Source organism: Plectropomus leopardus, chromosome 2, assembly GCF_026936395.1.
Source record: "Plectropomus leopardus strain MGB_pleo_1.0 chromosome 2, ASM2693639v1, whole genome shotgun sequence".
Taxonomy (NCBI): domain Eukaryota; kingdom Metazoa; phylum Chordata; class Actinopteri; order Perciformes; family Serranidae; genus Plectropomus; species Plectropomus leopardus.
The window spans coordinates 10799107-10825350 of record NC_142177.1 but is presented as its reverse complement, the minus strand read 5'-3'; the positions used below and the strand labels follow the sequence as shown (position 1 = coordinate 10825350).

The window sequence follows — 26244 nt, the reverse complement described above, 5'->3', positions numbered from 1 at the left end:
TTTTTTTTTCAGCGTAGTCTTGCTGAAACTCCTGGCCATGAAAAAAAATAAATAAATACATTTAATGTATATATATATATATATATATATATATATATATCATTTTTTGCTATGCAAAAATTCAGGTGGGTTACTGTGGATCAGGTAGGAGAAGCCTGAAGCCATAGTAATAGTATTATACCTAAATACCAAAGGTGAGAAAAAATGTCTAGGGGAAAAAAGAAAAAAGCTAGGAAAAGGCTATATTTATCATAATGGCATGTTTAAAATTTTACAAATGTATATATATTTATATAAATAATTTTCAGGTAATTTTCTTGTACTTTTTACTAAATTCTTGCTAATTTGGGGAGCATTTCTTTTTTCATTGCTCATTACCTTCTCCCCATGAATCTGAAATAAAATCAAGCAAGGTTTCAAAAGGGTTAAATTACATTAGCAACATGGGACGTATAACATTTAAGTATTATATGTAGTCAGAGCATTATGTTACTCTCTACATACAAATATTTGGATAAATATTCAAGGCTGCACAGCAGTGTGTGGTGCGAAGCGCTCATTTGGAAAATAATTCCTTTATTTTGATAGGTCTAACCCGGAAATCAAGCGTGTTTGTTTTAAATTTCAAAGTAAAAGCTTTGACCAATCAGAACAGTTGTATTGCTGCGCATGCGCACTGAGCCTTGAACTTAAGTTAACATGGAAAGGTACAACCTACAACTTAGCCAGAATTTAGCCTGCTAACGTGCGACATAGCTACCTCCAAATATACCGATATGGTGCCAGTTTGAAAGCAGCTTCATTCGTCAAAACCAGCCTGTCCCCTTGCCCTCCCAATACGTAAACCCAGGTAAGGCCTTTTTTTGTACTTTGATACGGGGAAGGTTAGCAGCTCCAACCAGACAGCTAAGTAGTTAGCTGATCACACACTGTAGGTGTTCGCTCACCGCAGTTTGTCTGAGGGCTTTGAAGGTGACGAAGGCTGCTCTCAGTGAAACATATACATGGTTAATTAGCCGACAGCCTTCGTTTCCTTTTAAGCTAACGTTAGCTGTTTCAAATGCAGTCACATCATCGTGTAACGTTGGCAAAATTATCGGGACGAGAGGTCAGAGTTCTGTCATCTCCTTACTACTGACGCGACTTACGGTGGGAGTTTGTGACATCAACTGACGCTATTACAACTGCGTAATAGTGACTCTTAATAAAGTTTGGTTTCTGTCAAACAGCATGGTGATAATATACCGGTGTGTTGCACAATCCAGCCTTCCACTGAATTTTTTGAATTTTATTTTCCAGTCATTGATTCACGTGTCAAAGCTGGAAACCAGATCATCTTAAATACAGGGTTCCCGCGGATCCATAAAAAGTCTGAAAAGGCATTTACTTCAGTAATCTAAAAATAAGGCCTCAGTTGGTATTAAAAGGTATTAATTCATTCTTTTAAAAAAAATGCTAAGATATGGAAAGAATGATTTCATTAATCTTTTTCTCTGATGTTGCATTGCAAAATTTCAAAACATTTGATGACGCCTTTTTTTTAAGTTATTGATATTTTTTTTTAATATGTAGAATTTACCAAATTCCTCTTGCAACATACTGACCAAAAAGTCATGTTATATGTTACAATTAATATTAGGGAAACATTGTCACTAACCCTAAATAGTTGATGTTCATTCATGTTTTGCGGTTCTTCAGTTTTGGTAATTTGTAAAATCTTAAATTTCATTCTGAGGGGCACTAAAAAGTCTTAAATCTAACCTCCTTCAAGCTGTAGTAACCCTGTAAATAGATTAAGTAATCAGGTGACACTTTGATCCATGAGCAGTGGTGGTGACATCATCATCATCATCATCATCATCATCATTACAGTTAATCAGATTCACCATACCAAAAACTGAGCTGTACTAGATCATACTAATTATATTTTTACTATAATTTTGGGATAAGAATTAGTTTTTTATAATTTACTCGACCTTTCAGATGTATGTTTGCATATACTGTATATCAGAGTGGTAATGGTCCTCCATAGTGAGTATGTCTCAGAGAGACTAAGTAGAGCAGAGGGTTTCTGGCATGTTTCATATCACGATTATCTAGGCTTAAATAATTGCGTTTCCCGATATTAAACATATAATCGAATTATGCTTTAAACCAGCCAAAATGGCACTAAAACATACTGGAATCACTTTACATTTTGTGAAGAGACAATGAAGTTGTTCCACAGAGGACACCAAGGTTGGAAATTATTTTTTTGTCTACCTGCCACTTTGGCTGGTGGAATCTGCCAGCCACTCAATACATTAACATTGTTTTTCTGGTGAGTGAAGCTAATTTAGCAGCCACTTGAATATTTTACCTGCATTTGGCTGGTGGCTGGTGCTAATTTCCAACCCATGAGGACACGTGTGTTTGCAGGGACTCTTTCATTGTTGGTTTCCCAGAATTCTCTTTGGGTGCTGAGGGACACAATGATAATCTCGATAATGGAAAATCACCACAATCAACTTATTGTGTGTGAAATAAAATCATCCCATCCTGAGGCACAATATAACCTGCTTGCAAGTGCGTGAAAAATGAAACGCATCCTAAAAGGTCAAAATCTCCAGCAATGCTTGAAACAGCAAGTTGTTCTTTTGTAAAAAAACAAAAATGATAGCATACTGTTGAACAACTGTTGTTGAAATTTTGACGTATTGTGATGCTTTCTTTTCTTCATTATATTGTGCTGGAAACCCCTAATATTCTTGAATATTTGACAACCATATCCTCAATTAACTGATTTTCCTTCTCTTTCTGTTTGTTATTGTCTGTCACTAAAATTCATCCACCACCTGTGGGTTGCAATGACCACAGCAGTAAACGTGATGCACAGGAAAATGAATTTCAGTTTTTACAGCAATGTTTAGGCAAAATGTCATGTAACTTATTTGCATTCGGAGGAAAAAATTATTCATCATTCTCTCCTCAAACAATAGTGTCTTTATTTTAACTCTTTAATGGTCACCTTTAGTCACAGCTCTAAAAGTGAAGCCTTTTGCAAATAAAAGAACTTACATGATAAATATGCCACTGACAAATTCCTCTTGTCTAGAGTTTGTGTTAAATGCATTTCTGATCAACATGAATAATGTAACCCGAATACATATTAGATTTCAAGCCTCATTATGGATTTATATTTTCTTTTTTTTGGACCTTTAAAATCAATCACCTCAGTCACACTGGGCAACAACGCCAGCTCACGACTGTGTGTAAACACAAGTACTTATTAATGGTTCAGTAGTACTGTTCAGTAGTACTGTGTGTGATGTGTATGCACATTCTTGATGGACCAGTCTTTGCATCATTCCAGTTTTAGAGTCTTTGATTTCCTGGTTGAACAGGCCAGAGATGAATCTGCTTTTAACCTCGATTATGTAACAGCTGAATGTTTGTTGTGTTGAACAGAGCGTCGCTGGTGTCGGTTGTTCAGGGTCTGATATATTTATTGGTGCTGCAGAGTCCTCATTTGGAAACAGTAAGAATGTTCTTAGGCTTCATTGGTATTTTAGGAAGAAAGTCTAAAAGGATATGTTATGTTCGAGTCAGTTTTCATTGATGTGTACTTTGGCGTTACTGTGTTGAGATTTTTATTTTTTTTGTGCTTGGGCTATTAAGAGGGGCCTGTGAGGGGTGTAGCATTAGAGATCATTTGTCAGTTTGGGAGTGCCACAGTGATAGTAAAAGGTGTTCTGTGCAGATTAGGCCTCTATAGCGTTCGTTGAGGCCAAGGCCATTTGGGGAAGTCAGATGAATGGATGACTAAGACATGTGGTTTCCCTGCTAAACTGGCAGCGTTTTAATCAATATACACAAGCTTGGCCAGTCCAACTTTACAACATCAGGTAAAGTCAAAATGAATCATAGTTGATGACACAAGTTCCTAAACTTCATACTGGTGCTGTCGTTGAATAATATTGAGAATATAATGTGTTAGGAATGTCATATGCATTCAGTTTGATCAAATTCTCAGCTCCTGGGAAACTTAACCCACTCTCTTTTATCACCACATACTCGTGGTTGCCTGTGGAGTTAGACAAGATTAGTGCTGACACATTAAAGGTAGTTACACAATCCAGGACTGGAATGCGGGTCATATGAGGACCAGTACAAAATGTTCCAGTATGTCCGATGCAGTACAGATAAAATGACAGTAGACTCAATATCAATAAAACCAAATCATTTCCCCTCTGTTGACACATTTGTATTGGTTAAATACTTGTAAGGTGTTTTGTTTTCATACTGTGAGACATGTGGGAGTAATCGCTGGTGATCAGCAACATCAAAGCGAGGTAATCTCTTCTGTCCACCAACAGGATGTTGTTGTTATTCTTTCACGTCTGGTAGTGAGATTATAGAGGGAAGTAAATCTGTGATCCACTGGCCTCACTGGGAAATACTTCTTTATGTTGAAACCTGCAGCCAGGTGACACGGCTGACTGAGTTAGAGGGGTGTGTTTAACAGGGATTAGACAGGCCCAGAGTGTGAGACACATGGTCATTTGGAGATTTAGGAAAGCTGTTTGGACTTGATTGAGTTTGGGAATAATGATCAGAGCAAACTGGTGTACCTGAGCCACCACCCTCCATCATCACGGGTGCCAGTCAGGGTTGCCACAGATCCTTAAAATGTCTTTAATGGCATTGAATTCATTAATCTAAAAATAAGGTTTTAATATGAATTTAATTAAATTAATCTTTCAAAAGCCTTAAAAAAGCTTAGACATGGGAAGTAGGATCTCATGAATCTAAAAGAAAATTGACATAATTTTTTTGTTAAATGATCTACAAAGTTTCTCATCTTTAAACTTATTTTGCTGGGAATTCAGGTTGTAAACTCTCACATACAGAATGAAAAACACAAAATCACAAAAAAACCACACTTGGTTGGTAAGACAAATAGATGATTATAATACGTTCATTGTCTTCTGTGTTTCACTCAGTCTTTTTACAACAGTTGACATCGATAATCTAACTTTTTCTCTAGACAAAAAAAGCTCATGTTTTGATGTTATAATGGACATTTTGGCAAAATTGTCCCTCAGTTTTGGTTATTTAAAATTGGTCTTAAAATTCATTCAGAGTGCTAATAAAAAAGTCTCAAAAACTAACTTGCTGTAAGCTGCAGGAATCATGGTGCCTGTAAAAATGTCAAAGGTACTAAACTGTAGGATGATTTAAAATACCAGTTTGGGACTGATCATGTCTTTATGAATTACAATAAGTACACAGAATAATACAATATTTGAAACCTCATTTTGTTCTATTTTGGGTGTTTTCATCAAATAACTGTCTACTGACTGCAGTCACATGAGGACGTGTTACAAATACGTCAGTGTCTTAAGAGATGCAGAAGATGAAGCATCCTGCGGCAAAGTAACATTAACTGCCACGCTGAAGGTCACATCCTAAAAAACAATGTAGAGACTCCAGTCCCTCAGCAGGTCAGAAAAAAGACACAGCACTATGACATGGTAATATAAGCTGTACAAGAAGAGGAGAAAAAGAAAAGACACACAAGACAGAAAGTGCACACAATAGCACATGATATAAAGTGATACAAAGAACAATACATAAGACAAACAATGCAACTAAAGACTACACAAAAAGTGCATCACATAAAAAACACTCTTGCACAGCTTGTCACCATAAGTGTTTTACCTTTGACAAATGATCTTATTTGTAACCAAAATGTATTCTGTGTATATCTTAAAAAAAGGTGCAGACAGTTTGAACAGATGGGAACAAATGATGGTGAGTCAGAGTCATAAAGAAACACACAGGAGCAAACAACAAAATGCTAAACCTTTTATCTTGTGTAAAAAGGGCAGATTGATTCATTTTAATGCATTTTGGGGGGATTTCTGGTTGCAATACGAGAATCACCTCACAGTTTTCTGGTAACTATTTTTATTATTCAAATACTAATGTTAGATTATTAGTTGCCACTGAGCAAAGTACCCAGGAGCACATGTTCAACCGTCAACCAAAGGAAGTGGCACTCCGATGGAAACTTTGACTCTTCACAAAGCTGCTTCAGCTCGTCTTTTACTTCATATGATCCCACAGTCATGTGCTCTTAGAGGAGCTACACTGTGTCTCACAGAGCACGGTTTTATGAAACATAGTTTGTCTGGATGGAGGTTTTGTGTTCCATTTTTGGGCAGTAAGTGAAGAAGGACCAGTGTTACAGTGAAACTGAGTGTGACAGGAAGGATGCATGTAGTGGAAGTGAAACTTTGGCGCCAGTGGTCAGCTCAAGGTTTCTAGTTAATGTTTCTCAAGAATGTAGTGACCTCTCACATGCTGTTAATGTTGCTTAGTCATTTTTCATTTTTATGACTCGTGATTTTTAATGCTGATTTTTAGTTGGGGGGGGGGGGAGAAATGTTGCACAGTCATGTCTCGTGTTCAGGTTGTTTGTTTTTGTTAAATAGGGCTGAAGTTAGTTCCTTTGGCAGTCTGGCAAAGGAACACAAATCCAGACTTTTTTAGCTTGTTAGTTTAAGATAGCAGCAAAGCTTCAATTACATGATAATTACTGTTTTACCCTCAACAGTCTTTCATGCACCTTGAGATTATGTAACTGTTATTGTCTTATTCCAGGGAGGCTGATATCCATCCCTCAAGTTCCCAGGGATCCCTCAGCCTGCCCTGATGAAGGCTGTACAAGACGGAGACTTCCTGGAAGGTAACTGCTTAAAATAACAGAAACATGACCATCACGTTACAGACACACCTGCCACGAACTCCAACTTAAACACTCAGGGCATTTTGTCAAGCCTCTTAATACACATTTCTGTGTCAGTGTGTGTGCTGGCAGAGGAGCTTGTCTTGCATCTGTGTAACCACAGCACCATGGTTTAAAGGGGAAATTCAATATTTTCAACTTGGACCCTTTTTCCCATCTTTGCGTGTCTAAGTGGAAAGAATAGTTTTTTAAATTGGTCCAGTATTGAGAGAGAATGCTGCAGCCAGCAGCAACAACACAGGCTGCAATGTAACCACTCATGGCATGTTTGCGCCATCTATTAATGTCCACTGAAAGTGCTTTTTTTCACCACTGACAGGCTCACATAGTTGCTCTAAGTGTCTGACCACTTTTGGAGAGGGTCCTCTCAGAGGTTGACCTTTTTGCTACAAAGTGAAATCCTTTTCAACAGCTCCAAAAATGCTATGGCCAAACCCACCAGACTCAATTGAAATAAACAGTAATTTTATTAGGGGTGGACAGATTATTGGCCTGGCTGATTATTAGAGCTGATATTTGGCTTTTTGCCGATTATCTGTATCAGCATTTTAACTTTTACTTTGTAACACATTAGGTAACTATTTTTATTTATTCATTTTTTATTAAAATTTTCTCTTGACTTTATAAAAAAAGTTGCCAGAAACTTGCTATATATGATGTTAAAAGTTTCAGTTTTTATAAAACATTTTAAAGGAGTTCTATGTTGGAGTTTGATATATTTCTAATACTAAATATTGACTGAAAGATTTCAGTTTTATTATAAATGCATATTGGTTCCAGATATCGGTCTCATTAGCTACTAATAATCTGTATTTGTATCGGCCCTAAAAAAAAAACAAGAACAAAATTTGTCAACCCCTAAATTTTATCATTGTAAAACACGCCTTATTCAAAATTGAACTAAAAAAAAAAGCCGTTTTTCCTCTGTTCCAACAAACACCAACACTAGGTTTGTTGAAATAATCCCTTAATTCAGTCAGTAAGATGTGAAAATATGCTGCCTCTATACATGCTTAAATTACTGTTATTAAAATAGTCTGTTGGCTTTTGGAGTGATTTCAGGACTGTTTCTGGTTAGTCTAAAAGAATCTAACTTTTCAACAAAAAGGTCTACCTCTGTAGGAAAACTTTCTGTAATGTGGTCAGACACTCAGAATAATAATCTGAGCCTGTCAGTGGCAAAAACAAACAGTAGTAGATGTAAATTGACGGTGCACCAATGCCATTAGTGGTTATATTGCAGCCTGTTTCGGCCTGGAAAATAGGCTCCAGGTAGAAAAATACCAAACTTGACCTGTAACATTTAAAAACTGATCCATGAATATATTTTCTTGAATAAATTTGTTGTCATTTGTTATTCAAGTATCCAAAAGCTGTAATTGTCATTGCTTTTTTGTGAACTTTATCACTGTGTGTTTGTGTGGTGCTGCGTTATTCGCTCAACAAAGGTCATGTCTCTCTGCGTATTATTTGTGCCGGGAGTTGCAAGCACGAGTGTGCACATGGGTGTGTGTTTTCCACTTCTCTTTCTTCGCGGATCATTTTAAGAAACATGATGTCAGAAAGGCGTTGAGACATCTAATGACAAAAAAAAAAAGCAACGATAAAGGCAGAGACTTATAAAAGCAGAGTCCTTGTTAGGAAACAGTGGACTTTGGGATCAGCAGTGAGTTGGAGATGGAGGGAGGAAAGAATGAGAAAGACAAACTCAGTGAGTAGTACGCAGGACATTTACTGGTATTTGTCAGAGATCTATATAAAATTAATCAGTGCAAGTGTTGGAATAGTTTTTGTGTTAGATTTTAATTTGCTCATATTGACTGATCTTTGGTACCTTTGATTGTGTTTTTATTAGCCATGTTCATGGAGTCTTTGGGTTTAAGATTTGAATAATGTGGCCCTTATTGCAGTGGTTTCTTCTGATCATTAAACTGGCACAAATGCTTTAATCTTAAAGTGTATGCAGTAAAGCTCTTGTACCCCAGACAAGGGTAAAAACACTGTTTTTAACATTTTCCAGAGTAAAGAATGAACAAAGCTGCTTGTTCTCGGGCAAGTTATTTAAGGAAGCTGGAAATGTCTTTAGTGGTTTCACTTTAGACTGGCAGAGCTGTTGATGTTCTGCCTGTGTCTGCTGCGTCTCTGCTCAAACTTTCAAACTTACAAGTTATTTAAAAAAAATAAATCCAGTTAAGCCAGATCCTAAATCCACTTTGTTTTTAAGTAAATTTTAATGTTCCTGTAAAATCTTTTTTCAACTTGAGGAGAGTTTGATTATGGATTTGTTAAAAAGCACCAGGTGACACAAATGCTGTTGCAAAAGTATTAGTCTTAAATAGAATAGCTTATCTAGATATGTTTGGTGTCATAATATACATGCACAATAAGATCACTCAAATCATGTTTGCAACTGCACATTGTTGTCACCATAGTCTTATCCCCAAATTCATATTTGAATTGGTGGGTAAAAATCAATCAGAATGATGGTCAGAACTAGAAGAAGCTCCAGGTAATAATAATAATGCTAATAATGAAACGAGTTTTCATAGGGCACCTGAGTTGCTGAGATACAGACAGCAGAGGGAATATTAAAGGGAAATGTCTGTATTTTTTTTAAAACCTGGATTCTATTTTCCGATGCTTTTGTGTCTAAGAACTAATGGAGACAACAGTTTGTGGACATGGTCCCGCACTGAGCGAGGCTGCTACAGCCGCAGCCATCAAACAGGCTGACATGTAATCTCTGTGGGCAGTTGTGCATGATCAATGTACGTACATCAAGATTGCTTGTTTTCGTCACTGACAGGCTCAGGTTGTTATTATTAGTGCCTGAAAACATTATGGAAAGCAACTTAGAGAGAAATGAAATGACCTTTCGCTGGTCCGGTCTGTTTGTTATGTGTGTGCAACCACGTCTCCCTTAAGGAGAAGTCTCATTCTGAAATCTCGTGGACTTTATCACATTGTAAAAATCTATTAAGTATCCTTGACACTGGAAATCTTTTTAGATAACATTTAGCTCAGCTTTCTGTACTCCAACACAATGAACTCTTTACTCCTCTCTCAAACTCCAACCATGATTGTTTTTCTCCAACACGTCAGCCTAGCGAGATTTCAGAAGGAGACCTCCTTAAGCGAGACTTGGTCACATAACAAACCGACCCTCACAAGTTTGGGAAAAATGTTTCATTTCTCTGAAGGGATCCTTTCCATAATATTGTGCTTTTAGAGTAACAATCTGAGCCTGTCGGTGGGAAAAACAAGCGCTTTTAATGGATGTAACTGCAGCCTTTTTCAAAGCTGCAGCATCTTAAAATATTGTTCCCATTCAATTAGGCACAAAAACGTGAGACAAAATACAGAAGGTTACCTATTTAACAACTGATGCATCAGTGGTTCAGCAGTGGTTAACTTCTTCTGTGTCTAAGTTAGTCTTCTGTCATCACTATTTTTTGTTTTTCTTCTCTGTGCCTTTGTCAGAGGACTCCCCTCAGGGAAATGGAGTTCAGACGAACCAGTACAGCTCCATCTCTCCTCCTGCGTCTCCAGAGGCCCAGGATGAACCCTTTTCCACATACTTTGAAGAGAAGGTGGCCATTCCTGAGAATGTCAGCCCGGTAATGTCTCACTGCCGTCACTTCATGTAAAATAAGCAGCAAAACTGATGATAGAAAGATTTGGTTCACGGCAGTCATGTACTGAATGTAGCTGTGATCATACAGATTATGAAATAGTATGTTTTTAAAATATAAGAATTACCTTATTGGACAGTTTACTAGAATTTGTTAGATTTTGGTATCAAAACATTTTTTATTTTGTAACTGACATAATTTCATATCAATCATATGACAGCTGTCCCTCCTCACAGGTTTTCAGTTTCCGTAAACTCTGGGCCTTCACCGGACCAGGGTTTCTGATGAGCATTGCGTATTTGGATCCAGGAAACATCGAGTCAGACCTGCAGTCTGGAGCTAAAGCTGGCTTTAAGGTGACATATAAAGTCATCTTAATGTAGACATCCAAACAAAACAACGTGGCTGTTCTGCCTGTTTACTTTGCTGGGTAATGAGTGTGGATCTAGTACAAAAAGTAAATACAAATATAGTATCATCTTAACTGGTATTTATTTTTGTCACTGCATACGTGAGGAAGTACTTGAGGAAGTGGTTTTACATGTTCTTGTTGATCTTTTTCTTTTGTTACAAAATTTGAGTTCTGTACCCATTTTTTCCCCCCTTTTTAAAGCCTTTATTCACAATTTAGTGCATACAAATGACTTGCAATGATATTTGATAAAAGTAAAAACAACATACAATAATAACAATAATGAACTCAAAAAACTTAAATAAATAAAAAAATAGCTTGGCAAAAAATGAGGAAGGTAAAAACAAAAGATAATGAAAACAAACAAATAAAGCATGAATTGCTTGGTTTAAGTTACATTTCATAAGAGTTTGCAGGATGAGTTCGGTTTGGCATTTATTAATTTGTGAAATGCCTTTTTCTCATTTCATTTTCTGCTTTCCTCCTTTTTGTTGATCTCTTTACCCACATGCTTTTCTCTCTTTTACCCCAAAAGTGTCATTATATTATTTCGGATGCAGGCGTTTGTTCATGTTTTGACTGTCTCTTGCTCAATACAGCTCTTTTTTTTTTTGGAAGTGACACATTGTGTCTAAGCTGAGGCATCTATGGGGGTTATGGTTATTTCTATCATAATTGTTCTCATTTTATTATGATAAAGAAGTTTCAGTTTTGAATGTTAAGATGAGCAAAACATGTGCACAGGCTGCTATTGTTTAAATTTGGCAGCCTGCCCAGTTAAAACTCAATATAGGAGGTGGTGCACAGTAGGATTGTAAATCTATAGAAAGGAAATACTTATTAACTCTTTCTTTCTCAGCTCCTATGGGTGCTTCTTGGAGCCACTATCATCGGGCTGCTGTTGCAGAGGTTAGCTGCGCGCCTCGGGGTCGTCACTGGGATGCACCTGGCCGAAGTCTGCAACCGCCAATATCCCACAGTGAGCGTCCCCGACTCTCATTACACATCTTAACTTCCCTCTTCTTGTTGCACATGCATGGGACTGTATTTGTAACATTATCTATTTACACATAATTGTATTATATAGTACCTTGTATCTATTTTTTCAATACGAATAGATGAATATGTTATAATATATGACAACATAAAATATTAGATGCATTTATATTATATTTGGATGTATGAATATATTTGTATTCATATCTGATATGCTAATATATATTTTTTACTCAAATTGTAAATATTATTTATCATTATCATTATATCATAATATTTATATCAATATAAATAGGGTTGTATATATAAAGGTTGTGTAACTATATTGATATTTATATACATTTTTGTATATAAATGTATATTTTTACATTTACTTTTAGTATAGAAAATACAAATAAATACATTAGTATTTTCAAGAAGATTGAGAAGTTATTATTAGAATATTGACATTCATTAGTAGGGGTAGGAAGTTTTTACTTCTTCCTACTCCTTTTCCAGCATGTTAAAATGATGATGGATGCAACTTACTTACTTTTTATTTATTTATTTATATAATATATATATTTCCTTTTTTTCTTTTTTGTATTTTGACTATTTAATTTTTCACTGCTGTTTTCACATGTTAGAAATAAAGATATCAATCAACCAGATTGTCAATAAGAGCAATCCATTTTTTCTATTCATGTTCTGCTGCTGGTCTCTGATTTTATCTTTGATTTTGATCTTTTTCAGGTTCCTCGGATCGTGCTTTGGCTGATGGTGGAGCTGGCCATTATTGGCTCGGACATGCAGGAGGTCATTGGCTGTGCCATAGCTCTCAACCTCCTTTCTGTGGGCAGGTAACCTCTTCACTGCTCGTCCATTAAAAGTGACTGCAAACAATTTTATTGATTCAGAAAGAGTGTATGATGGTGTTTTTCTGTATTGGTGTGGAGTTACTGTAGTAATAATAATAATAATAATAATAATAATTAATTACTATAATAATAATAGTAATAATAATCATAGTAATAATAATAATAATAGTAATAATAATAATAATAATAATAATAATAATAATAATAATAATAATAATAATAATAATAATAACATGTATGTAGCACTTTAAAAATAGAGATTACAAAGTGCTTTGACAAACAAGGCAAAGCAGAAGCATGGTTTTCTTGCAGAGGTGACACAAATGTAACAAGAGAAAAACACTTACAAAACAAAAATATCTACGACAACCTATATCAATCACAGTAAATACAACTGAAATAATATTTGCAGTAAACACACTTTAGTGTTAAGCCTCGACTGTGGAACAGCAGAAGAGCCCCACCTGAGGATCTAAGGCTGCGAACTGGCTCATAAGGAGTCAACATTTCTGTGATGTAACTTGGAGCCAAACCCAAACAAGCTTTGAAAGTGATTAGTAAAATCTTAAAACCATTTCTAAAACGAACAGGGAGCCAATGGAGGGAAGCAAGGATTGGGGTGATGTGATGTTGTTAAAACCTGTCAGAATCCGACTGTAATACTTCTCGTTTTTTTCTTCAGGATTCCTCTTTGGGCAGGAGTCCTCATCACCATCACAGACACATTTGTCTTCCTCTTTCTCGACAAATACGGTATGGATTCACACCATCGTTTACTTATCAATCAATATCTGAAAAAGCTAATCGTCGTGGTGTTAATACAGTCTGTATCTTCTTGTAGGCCTGAGGAAACTCGAAGCTTTCTTTGGCTTTCTCATCACCGTAATGGCGCTGAGCTTTGGTTATGAGGTACTAAAATTTCCAATATAATTCACGTGTTTGTTGAAAGCTGGCAGATATAACTATCAGTTATTATCTCTTTTGCCTGTAGTACGTGCTGGTAAAACCAGACCAGGCGGAGGTGCTGAAGGGGATGTTCATACCTTACTGCGCCGACTGTGGGCCTGTGCAGCTGGAGCAGGCCGTGGGAATCGTAGGCGCCGTCATCATGCCCCACAACATCTACCTGCATTCAGCGTTAGTCAAGGTCAGAAATCACATTTATTTTATTTAGAGTGAACTTGTGTTATTTATAGTAATTTGACAAGATCTTTAGATTCTAGAGTTTTAAGTGGCCTACCAAACATTTTAAAATAGATGTTTATGCCAGTTTGACTCTTCTGGATCATTTTTGATGAACCGATGAGCTGTCTCTGTGATATTTTGAAACGTTACAGAACATTTGTGTTGGCATCACACCATTTTAATACACTCTTAAAGCCAACATTGGTTGTTTGATAAAGGTTGATTATTATTCTTTTTTATTTCCTCATGTATTAGTCTCGGGACATCGATCGCAAAAATAAGAAGGAAGTAAAGGAAGCCAACAAGTACTTCTTCATCGAGTCAACTGTCGCTCTCTTCGTCTCCTTCCTCATCAACGTGTTTGTCGTAGCCGTCTTTGCTGAGGCCTTTTACAATAAAACCAATATGGAAGTGGTGGGTATACAGTATTAAGAATCCATTGGTCTTGACTAAATGCTGCTGAAGCTTGTGTGGCTCATTTTGTGACACAGTGGAATGATTGTCTGATTAGCTCACAGTGTCCAGAGCCTCAGGTTGTGGTTTATTGTGTGTTTGTGTCTGTGTTTATGCAGAATGCAGTGTGCAATAAAACCGGCAGCCCTCACACAGATCTCTTCCCTCTCAACAACGGCACACTGGAGGTGGACATCTATAAAGGGGTACGCTTTGTTATCACCGCAACAACAATAAATCACAGTTGTACTGACGTGGTAGAACACATTACATCATTTCCTGTTAGTACAAAACAATATATCTATTTTAATACATCTGGATTATGTCAGTCAAATCAGATTTGGCCGTTAAATATAAATATTAGACAATTTGGATTTTTTTTAATTATTTTTTTTTCCAGTTAAAGTCTTTTGGCGGGTTAGAATAGGTTAGCGCAGCCACACTGCGCATGTGAGCAGCGCTGCTCCGGTACGGCGAGCTGCAGCTCATCTGCTGTCCACGTAGAGAAAAGGAGGCTCAACAATTTTTTTTCTGTCAGATGTACGTAATTTCAGTAAAAAATTGTCAGTGGAAGTGTTTGTATTTTTTGCTAATCGTATTGAAATTGTACCACCTTTTGTTGCAGTTTAAATGTCTTTAAAAAATTATGTTACGTTTGAATATTTATGTTAAGCTCAACGCCTCCTGCGTGCATGTAAAACAAAATGCAGCATAAACGCCGTCTGTGTGAACAGCACATGGCATGAGAGCCACAGCAGTTCAGTGAGGAAGCCGTCATGCGCTGCTCGTGTGTGCAGCGTGGCCCCGGAATAGGCGGGTCATTCCCGCGCCAGCCTAGGAAACACAAATTCCCTTGTTGTACTCATAATGTGTTATATTTATATATTGTATGAATTTGGGTACTGGAAACTCTACAGTATTAAATATCTGTATCTTTTTATATTTTAAGTGATGGATAGATGGATTTTGTATCTCTCTGTCTGTTCAGGGAGTGGTCCTGGGCTGTTTCTTTGGCCCTGCAGCCCTCTACATCTGGGCGATAGGGATCCTGGCAGCTGGACAGAGTTCCACCATGACAGGCACTTACTCTGGACAGTTTGTTATGGAGGTAAGACTGCACATTAGTTATACACTGGGAAAAGGGTAAAAATAAAAACTGTGTGTATGCTCATATTTTTACTTTTGTGGTTTTTTGCGAAGGGTTTCCTGAACCTGCGGTGGTCCCGTTTTGCTCGGGTGCTGCTGACCCGCTCCATCGCCATCACGCCTACGCTGCTGGTAGCCATTTTTCAGGACGTTCAGCATCTGACAGGGATGAACGATTTCCTCAACGTGCTTCAAAGCATGCAGGTCAGGGGGAATCACCAAGGACAGTCTTCGCAATTAATTCTGTCAAAAAAAATCTTTAACATTAATACCCTTTTTCACAATCTGCAGTCCAGTTTTTAAAATACATATTCTTCTTTTAGTGTTACTTTGTGTTCTACATAATACTGTAAAAATACTGACTGACTTCTCTTTTCATTCAACAGCTTCCATTTGCTTTGATCCCAATTTTGACCTTCACCAGCCTGACGTCCATAATGAACGACTTTGCAAACGGAATGTGAGTGAAATGTTTTCTTTGTTTTAGCATCAGCTCCTGACTCAGTATTTTTAGGATGTTTCAGGATCAGAATCAGTTCAGTTTTAAATTTAAGAAGTGAAAGGTGTGATCTCTTTCAGTTTGCCTGCCAGTTTGGGAATTTGTTTGTCTTCAGTTATTCATTGACAAATCAAATGCAACTTGTTTGCTCAAGGTCTGAGTGGCTCCAGACACGCTTTAGGAGCGTTCATGTTTCATGATGCTGTTTTTAGGCAGATTGAGTTGTGCAAACTAGTAATTTACTCAGTTATGTGAGTGTTTAGTGTTTCCAAGAAACCGTTCATGTGAGTAAAAAAACATTATTTCTTAATGGTCTAAATAATCTGCCTGTTTCTTTTAGGGTGTGGAAGATTTCCGGAGGCATCGTCATCCTCGTAGTTTGTGCCATCAACATGTACTTTGTGGTGGTTTACGTGACTGCGCTGAACAGCGTGCTGTTCTACGTCTTCGCTGCCCTGCTCTCCATAGCCTACCTGTGCTTTGTAGGCTACCTGGTGAGTCAGATTTCTGCAACATTACATTTGTAATTTTTAACCTTTTTTTAACAAAGTCAATGATTCTTTGAAGTACAGTGTAAAAGATGTGTGTATAGTGCACTACCTATTAAAGTGCTTTTAAATACCAGTTCCCAACTAACTCATCTTCATATGTGAATTTCCAATTTTGAGAACACACACACACACACACACATTAAGGTGCAGACATGTCTGAGCACAAACAAAAGCAGTTCATCAAAATAAGGTTCATCAAAATAAGACTTCATTTGGAAAGGAACCTCCCAAGCCACTATTTGTATATCAGTTACTCAGCCTGTGTTAGGTTGAATTCACGCAGACAACCTTTTTTAGCATGACTCCACAGTGAATGAAGAATCCAAAAACAGAGAAAATTATTAATAAATTGATGTCATAGAGGTCCATGTTTAACAACAGCAAAACTCTATTAGAAAAACGTTTCACAAACTCTCGTACCATTTATGCAGCGTAATCCACGTCTCATTTATTCAGTCGTACGCTTTGTACTGCTCAAACAGCCAGCTCTTTCCGTCAGGGAACTGAACTAAAAGTGACACTTTTATATGCTCTCTTCAAAGCCAGACTCCACTGACAAAAACAACAATTGTGCCTCGCTGAACACGGGAGCTGCTGATCTACAACTGACATGACCTTTCAGTCTTTTTGTATTATTGTGTGACTGGGTTGGATCCAAACTAACCCTTTAAAACACCAAGGTCACACAGGAGCACAAACAAAATAACTAAAACTTCATGCAGTGGTAGACAGGCTGCTCCCATGTTCAGTGAGGTAAAATGACTGTTTTTGTCAGTGGGGTCTGGCTTTTAAGAGAACTTTGGAAAGTTTCACGTTCCAGTGAGTTCCCTGTCGGAAACGTGTGTCTGTTTGGAAAAGCACTGAGCATACAACTTGATAAATGACACTTGGATTGTACCACACATGTTGTGTGAGATTTTGTGTACAGATGCTTTGATATATAGTTTTGCTGTTGTTAAACGTAGACCCCTATGATTACAATTCATCAGAATTTTTCGTAATTTTGGTATTCTAAGTCTACCATGGAGGCATGTGAGAAAAACGTTTTCTTCACAAAATTCAATGTAACATGGGGGAGTAACTGATTATTTAACAAGGCAACAGTAATCCAAGGTTAGAGGAGCTGTTAATCTGATTTTGAAGATCTCAACTGCTCAGTATAATTAATATTATTATAAAAAGATATTAAAAACACTTTTGTTCATTGGGATTTTTTTTCAATTAATTTTCTATATTCAATTGCATTAAATATTATTTGTTTGCATGATGACGTTGGAGTGATGTGGAGTTAAATTTTGAAAGTGGACTGCGTTCGGTGTTAGTGTTTAGGTCTTCTGTCTCGCTGCTGTTTTTGTGAAAAAACATATTTCATGAATAAGCGCGCATAAACCCGGTTGCGTCTTGACATCTCTCTCCTTTGTCGTTGTCTGCAGGCATGGCATTGTTTGGTTGCCTTGGGGGTTTCCTGCCTGGACTTTGGCAGCAGGGTAAGCAATCGACCTGCTGTGTTGATAGAGGAGCCGTCTGAGTACGACTCCTAGAGCCGAACAGGACAGTAACCACCAGCATTTCCTCTTTCCTCTTGGACACACTGAGCCCTGTACACAACCAAGACTTTTCTAGCTCATGTAGGGATCTTGAAAGCACATCTCCGGCTAATGTCACGTGTTTATTTTGTGTAGGGCTGGGTATTAGAATTTGGTGCTATTTAGGTACCCACTGAGCCAAAGTGATAGTACACCAGCATGGGAAATTCAAGGGCAGTGTTTTATGCTTGAGAAGACTTCTAAGGAAATCTGTGTTCATCTTTGAACAAATCATTTGTTACAATCCTCAAACTATGTTCACCCCTGCTTGTAAAGCGACATATTGTGACGAGTTTATGCAACATCTAACTCTAATGTTGATTAACCCAATTATCTGAATATTTAAACGAAATTTACATAATCTTTTTTTTTTTTTTATAAAAAGTCATCTAGACTGAGCAGCTCAAAAGAGCAGCTCAGCTTTTATTTTTGCTCCATCTTTGTGAAAAGACATTCCCATCAGCCTTTTTATTTTCACATACCTTGGTCCTTATGAGGAGGATGACACTGAATAACAATTAAAAGTCAGGTTTTAGATTTTTTAGAGTTTTTGAGTTCTAATGATTTTAGACTTAAAACCACGGGTTTGTTTACTTGAAGTTTTTCTGCCTTTCGATGGAGCGAAGCATCACAGAGGAAACACACGATAAAGCCAGAAAGGAAATCCAGTTTTCTTCAGGATGAAAGGTGCAGTCAGCAACTTTTATCCAAGACACTTTTTGTCAATTTTAGTGAATGTTTTCTCACAGTCTACGAGCTGCACACTCTGTGTGTGACTGAAAAAACACCTGGTGTTTATACACAGCTCTGGCTCTGTAAACGAGAAACAAAGTGGCTTAGATAAAGAGACACAACACTATTCCAGCCAAACTAGCGCTTGTGCTCGTGCACAAGACAGGAGAAAGGACGTGGATTCATAAAGAAAAAGGCAGTGGGCGCCTGAGCGATGGTAAATCTGGCACATGATGTGTATTCGTTTTGGTGTTGAGTTCAAATTAGTGGTGATGAAAATCTTTCTGCCAATCTTTAGAATTTGGACTATAACAAACTCCAACACAAACTTTGTTTAAACGCCTTTGGCGAATGTTTAGTAAAAACTGAAACTCTCAACATCCTATACAGCAAGTTCCAGCAACTTTTTTTTTTTAATAAAGTCAAGTGAAAATTTCATAAAAAAATGAATGAATAAAAATATCTCACTGTAGTTTTACAAAGTAAAAGTAAAAGTTCCTCCCACGCTGACACTTTTCACATTTTAATTAATTTTACCAGCGATCATTAAATAAAATGCTGATACAGATAATTGGCAAAATGCTAACTATCGGCCCCAATAATGGTCCAGGCCGAAATCTGTCGACCCCTTGTCCAAATAACGACCATAATCGCTGACTGCACCTAAAATAACGTCAAAATGACCACAGTTAAAATGATATCAGCATTTTTCTTTTTATAAAATAAAGAGTTTGATCACAGAAATACATCATAACACACACATGTATGAAATATCCCATGTTTGCAATACAGCAATAATGGCTGTTAAAGTTAGAGGCTGAGGTTAGACTGTTATATATGTTCACAAACTAATATCAGCATGGCTGCAGAATCTTTCTTATTTTTACTGTTTTTTTCCATTAAGAGCTGACCCAACTATCTACCCAGGGTAGTGTTTTTTTTTTTTAAATCTTTTTTTTCCGGATTCTTTCCCGTTCCCAATGGCATGCACTAATGCTCTGTTATGATTTCTACTCCGTCTACCTCAGCTCTGTGTCTGTAGCAGTTTGATTCACTGGATTTCACATTTAACAATTCATATTTTTTTTATGAGATTATAACTGTCATGTAATTCAGAAGAAAGTTGCGTTAATCCTGTTGACTGTACCAAAATTCACCAAATAATATCCAGCCCTAATCGTGTGAAAGAACCATTTGGTGTGTGGTTTTGAGCTGATTCTTATTTAACATGTCAAAGACGCTAAAGGGACGTGTTTCAATTTGTCACATCCTAGACACCTCTTCCTTTTTCTGGTCAATACAAGCAAGTCTGTAAGTGAGGGATTCGTAATTTCCTTTTTTCTCTCTCTTTTTTCTTTTTTTTTTTTTTTTTATTTGAGCCTTGTATTGGCTTAATTGGAGGACCATTGTTGTCTGAATTATGTTAGAGAGTTCACCTGTTCATTTACCTGTGCTGCCTGATGAAAACTATTGTGTGAATGTGATAAAGACCCAACTGGTAAATGACAGTTCCAGAAAATATTACATGAAAATATTAATTTGACAGTTACCAGACTCCATTCATATGCACATATGGCTACAGCCTCATCCTCGTTTAGTGCCTAAAGAGTCAGACAAGTGATCGTCAACACACTAAAGTCAGCTTTCTTTTCTTTAGTGAAACCAGTACAAACCTCCGCTCCACATTTTCATTCAGTATTGTTTTCTTTGGGTCAAAGCTTCACAGAAATGTATTGTAATATAATTACAATACATTACATATTACAATACATAAGGTTATAATTTCTGAATGAAAATGTGACTTATTTGCACTGCTATGCAGAGAAGGAAAGAAACTTCTCATGTGGTAGCTTAAATATAATGTTGCAGCTGTAAAGACAAAGCTGTGTTTAAGGACAACTGGGAAGAAAAGTTCAAAAGAAAAGTCAAAACAAGCACAGAGGAAGTCGAGATTACTCAGAAAGCCCCAAATCACAAGTTTGTCTCGGAGGGTTTTGCAGCCTGTAGTCTATCTTTGGACCTTCCAAAGCAGTCATTTTGTGAATTATCCTCCAAAAATGCCTCAACTCAGAATAAAATACAGTTAAGTCAGACTCAAATGTAGGAAATCTTAAAGCTGATTCTGGTGCACTGCATCTGTTAATTAAGATCTTGTGTATCCAGCTCTCCGCACTGATTTATTAAGACCTCCTTATGGGAATGAATGAAAAAGTTTTGTTCTTTTTTACATCAGAAATGTTTGTTTGTTCTCCCTTCTCAGTATTGTTAGTTTATCTTTAAATTTCTGTTTGTTTCTTTTTAAGAAAAAACCTAGGATTATTATTATTAACTAGATTTTTAACAGGTCTACTGGGCTGCAGACATACTTAAAAGTCAGAATAGGGATTGATACATGCCTGTTTTTTAATAATGCAGAATGAATTAAGACTTATTCAGGAAAATTAATATTTCATATTTCAATATAAGTCAAATGCCACCATTTCCACCCTCGGACTCCTTCACACAGCTTTGTATTTATCTGTCAGACACGGCAAACACAACTGTAAGTCTCAGCAGTCTGATGTGGAAATCAATATGTGGACATCAGCATTCCTGTTGGTCTTATAAAATTATCCAAGTAAGCACATGATTAAGTAAGATGTACAATTTAATCAATATATTGGAAATTAACTTGAATACAGTTCATACAGCGATCACAGTGAAGATCTCAGGTTCTCCTCAGAAGTTATCATATTAAATGTTCGTTTTCTTGTGGTGGATCAGGTACACTTTCAGTTCTCAAAAGCTTTCATAAAGTTTCTCAAGTATGTCTGAGTAATGTGACGTCATACTCTGTCATATAAATACCTCACTGGCAAAAAAAGACAGCAAAAAAAACCCTGGCAAACGCACATTTGAACTGTTACAGAGAGAACTGTATTGTATTAATATAAACACTGAAGTTTTATCACTAATTTCTGCTTTGTGGGATTGAAAAAATAAGTGTCTATCCTCATCCCATGTGTTCCAAATAAATGGGGAAATAATGGATATAAAAGACATTTGTTGGTGTCTTTTCTCATTTATGTAAAGAAGGATTTATGAATTATTTCTTTTAGGTGTTAGTCTATTTTAATTATATAATAATTGTCTTAGTTATTATGAATAACAATACTTGATACATTGGTAATCAAACCTCATATTTGGAAAAAGAAAATGTAAGTAGAGAAACGCTGAAGCTTAATTGGCATTTTTATTAAGACGTTAATGTAAATAAAGCACAAAACTTAATAACTTTACTAACTCCACAACCTGCTTATTACATAGAAACAATGTAAAATATTTAAAAAAAAACCTGTTAGACACAGTTTAAAAATGAACCTGTATACATCCCTCTGTCCTGGATTATAGAGTCAAAGTCAAAGTGGTTTTTTTTGGGGGTTTTTTAAATTGTATACAGTCAGGGATAACAGAACAACATGGTAGGCCATAGAAATGCTCTTTTGCAGGACTGTCCAGGATTAAATGAGGAAAGTTGAGTTTGGAAAGTATCACTTTGACCCAAAGGTGAGCACCCTTAATTAATCTGTAATCATAAAACAATCAAACTTAAATTGTAAGCTGATTATACCCTGATCAAAGTGCAGCATTGATTGTGATGTTTTCCTTCTATTGTATATTACTTTTCCGTATGTCTTCCAAATTACAGTACATTAAGTGCATCTGCAGCCTCTGGGTTTATATTCCATGGGGGGGGGGTCATTCAGAGGTAATTATAAGTGTCTTGCTGTGTGTTTTTTCATGTAACGAGCATAGGCTCATATGTTTATAACAAAAAAAATCATTTATTTAAATTATTAAATTAACTTAACCACTGCCCCCCCACCCCGGGTTTCATTACTTTTAACAGTGCAAATGGTGAAATGATACGGAATGAAGCTTTAATTTTTGAATACTGTACCATGTGTCAGTTTATGAAATTATAATGTTTACAGTTTTAACTTTTCTTCTCATTTTTTTAAAATAATGTTCTCTATTAATGAACAATGTTAATGGTGGTGATGTCTTTATTTATTTTATTTAAGTGCTCTCTTAATCTCTGTTTTTAAATGTTGTTTTGTTTGTAATCCGTGTCATTGTGTTTTTGTGAAGCCAAAGACAATTTTCCACATTTTGGACAAATAAAGATTTAAATCTAATCTAATTTTATCTTAACTTTATATGAAATCCTGTGGAAAAATCATATGAAAAAAATGTTGATAGGTGATAAAATAATACTGCGCTGATTCTTTGACTAATGAAATCATGTCTTCTCTCTCTTTCAGATGCAGCTGTCGCGGCACACAGACATTTACCTGCTGAGTGACATGGACACTGACACGCTGGTTGAGCGATAGGAAGATGCTTTGTGACCCGACCGAAGTGTGGGACCACAGAAACTCGGCCAGTACGTGTTCTTCTTCACCTCTCTGTGCCTCGCACGTATTTAAAGTGTCCTTACAATTCACAGTGTGGTTCAACCGCAGGTGTCTCAGAAGCCTAAGCTAAATCATATTTATGCAAATAATGGTTAAATATATCTGAGAGATTTAGACAGCGACACAATAACCTATAAAGTTCTGGACTAAACGGTCACACCTCGTTGTCCAGTATATCATGCTTTGCCAATCACAAACTACTGTGATGAAATGATCGCTTTCGATACAGAAACTGCAAAAATGATTAAGTCATTATTCCATATCACTGAGATAACAGTCTTGAGTTCTGAGAGAAAGTTGCCAGTTTTTTGGTTTTTTTTAAGCCGATGCTGCACTACAGATGCCGCAGGCCTCGGCTGCCAGCTGTAAGTTTCATTTAGTTTCTCTCTTGTTAAGCTGACATCTCACACACACACACACACACACACACACACAAAAAGATTTTGCCATTATCACACAACACACACTGAATGCTGTATGATTTATTCATAAAAGGAAAAGTCACAACAACAAAGCTCTGTTCTGGTATTCACTTTTATTTTGCATTTGGTGGGGACTAAACAGCTGTCATTTATCCTATTTAATATTAAGATCAAATCTGAAGTGCTTTAAAACATTCATCTGACTGTTAATATAGGACAAGTAAATAGTTATAATTAACATACTGAATATTAATATAACACTATAAAAGGTGTATAAGGCATTTCTGTGTGATTAGTCACACTTTTGCCCGTGTTATGACAGTTTTATGTCATTTTATACACAGTTATGCAATCCATTTTAGATTTTGAAAAGTCCTTGGTATATTCATGACGTTTTGAGGACCGGTCATAAAGTATTTTGCTAGCTTTTCTTTTTTTTTGTGATATGTTTATTTTCCTTTAGATAAACAGTATATACGCAAAACACACAAAACAACACGATTCAACACAAAACGAGACAAAAAGCAAAACCTCGTGGTGATCAAAAACCCCCAAACCTAAGCCATGGTTCTCCATATCATATTTGCAGGACACAAGGATATCATTGTGAATTATTAAAATAAGGCCACCGTGTGTAGGATTTTAAAATTCAGTTTCAGTTGTTCTTTGTGGTAAATCTAAAGACACTGCAGCAGTCACTTAAGGCTACATTTGGATACATGTGTTCACTATGTATACATTCCCATTTAATGAATTCATGAACATCGGTAATAAAATTGCAATAGAAGTTTATGAACAATTTGTTGAATGCAGCACTTGGAGTGTGTTTCTGTTGGAAGCTGTCATAGACATCTTATTCATCAGTTCTTGCCAATTTTGAATATGAATATTTTGGTATTATTTATTTTTCCTATAAATTTCCCTCTGAATTAAGCATGGGTCCGTTTGTTTTCAGATTTGTTTATTTATGTGTAGTTTTTTTTTTTAATTTAAGTGAATGTTTAGTTTGGTTCAAAATGTTATTTTGTTCCGCTTCAGCTTTTTGGGGAGTCAGCAGCAGCACGCCTTGTTTTGTTTTTTTTTGTTGTTATTAAGCCAAATTTGGGTTTGATGTGTGCAGAAGGGCATTAAATTATAGAAAAATGGGGCATTTCATTTCTCAACTAATATGAAAGAAAAAGCTATAAATTGGCAGTGTGGTGTGAGTGATTGAGGTTCTGTAAATGGTAAATATGAGAAGTGACGTGTTTGTATCATGAACAGCAGCATGGGACTTTTTTATCTCAGGGCTCCTTCCGTACAAAACATGAACAACTTCGACTGTTTTCAATGGGGCAGACGAGTTTTTTTACAGAAAGTAAAAAACAGTGAAAAGGTTACAGAGATAAAAAGAGATCAAAGTTAACAGAATTCATCATGAAAAACATCTTAGAGGTATAATTGTGCGCCGCTGGTTTGGGCTGTTAAAAAAGCTGAAACTTTCCGTTGACCAAATACTAAGTTGCTCTTGTACGTTCTATAATTGCGGTGCAGACGACCACAGTGCCCCCTGTATTCACCGCTGTGCCTCATTTCTAGGATCTTTAGCACACTATTCAGTCAAACAACAACAACTACAAACAAGTACAAGAACCTCACATTGTTGCAGGAAGAATAACGCAAGTCTGAGTAAAACAGTCTGATTACAACCACAGAATCACATAAAAACGTGCTCTGGGTTGAGGTATAGTGAGGCTGATAGTTCTTTCAAAGTCAAATTTGCTATATTTAGATTTCCTTTCTTTTAGCCATTGTGTTCTGCATTTGCCATCATACTTTGTGAAAGAATTAAATTTTTCTTAGGAAATGTAAATGTATATTTTTTCCACTGTGAGATTTGTGACTAATTCCAAGTTTAAAATGCCAAAAATATAAATATTTGTATAGTAATTTCACTCCTGACAAAAAAACAAGCACTTGATTACAAAAGAAATGGGCTGAGGTGTAATTAAAAGTGAAAAAGTTGACATTGTAAGCTGTAGAATGAAATATTTTTACATTTTGGAGGACCGATGATGGGATCACAGCCGTTTTTGGGAGCACAGGATTTTGGGAGCATTCACTAAAAGAAGAATCTAACTCGTTTATATTACCTTCTGGCTGTGTTATAAACAAAATTCAAATTTCATTCTCTTAAAAACATGGCAATGTCCTCAGTTTATACAGTATTTTTTTATTTATTGCGGCATCATTTGTTGGATAGAAGTGTCTGAATATGGGAACACCTGTTGGGATTGTCACAAGTTATTTTCTGATTCCATGGCCACACAAAAGATCGGTACAGAAGTGTATTGTAAGTTAGGTTAAATGTGTTATTTCTGATCTGATTCCGTTGTACAGTATGATACAGTATTGAGATCCTACTGAAATGGTGGTTTTCTAATTATTTTTTGTCACCAGATCTGCTGTTTTAAATGATCTGCCATCTCTGATATACGTTTGAATATTGTATTTCTATGTTGAATAAACAAAGTAAGTACCTTTGAA

At 36.4% G+C, this 26244-nt stretch overlaps 1 protein-coding gene across 2 annotated transcripts; it reads left to right on the top strand.

Moving 5' to 3' along the window:
* Positions 1 to 685: 685 nt before the first annotated feature.
* On the top strand, positions 686 to 26244 carry slc11a2 (solute carrier family 11 member 2). 2 transcript variants are annotated; one of them, XM_042500496.2, is made up of 17 exons: positions 686 to 850; positions 6646 to 6730; positions 10271 to 10407; positions 10659 to 10778; positions 11694 to 11813; positions 12563 to 12669; positions 13370 to 13440; positions 13529 to 13596; positions 13679 to 13834; positions 14128 to 14286; positions 14445 to 14531; positions 15314 to 15433; positions 15526 to 15675; positions 15858 to 15931; positions 16311 to 16464; positions 17955 to 18008; positions 23144 to 26244. In XM_042500496.2, exons 2-17 carry the CDS (start codon positions 6697 to 6699, stop codon positions 23213 to 23215), a joined length of 1683 nt encoding a protein of 560 aa, XP_042356430.1. In that variant the 5' UTR covers positions 686 to 850; positions 6646 to 6696; the 3' UTR covers positions 23216 to 26244. The 2 variants fall into 2 exon arrangements, with proteins under 2 accessions (XP_042356430.1, XP_042356438.1); XM_042500504.2 differs by lacking the exons at positions 686 to 850; positions 6646 to 6730 and adding an exon at positions 8247 to 8501.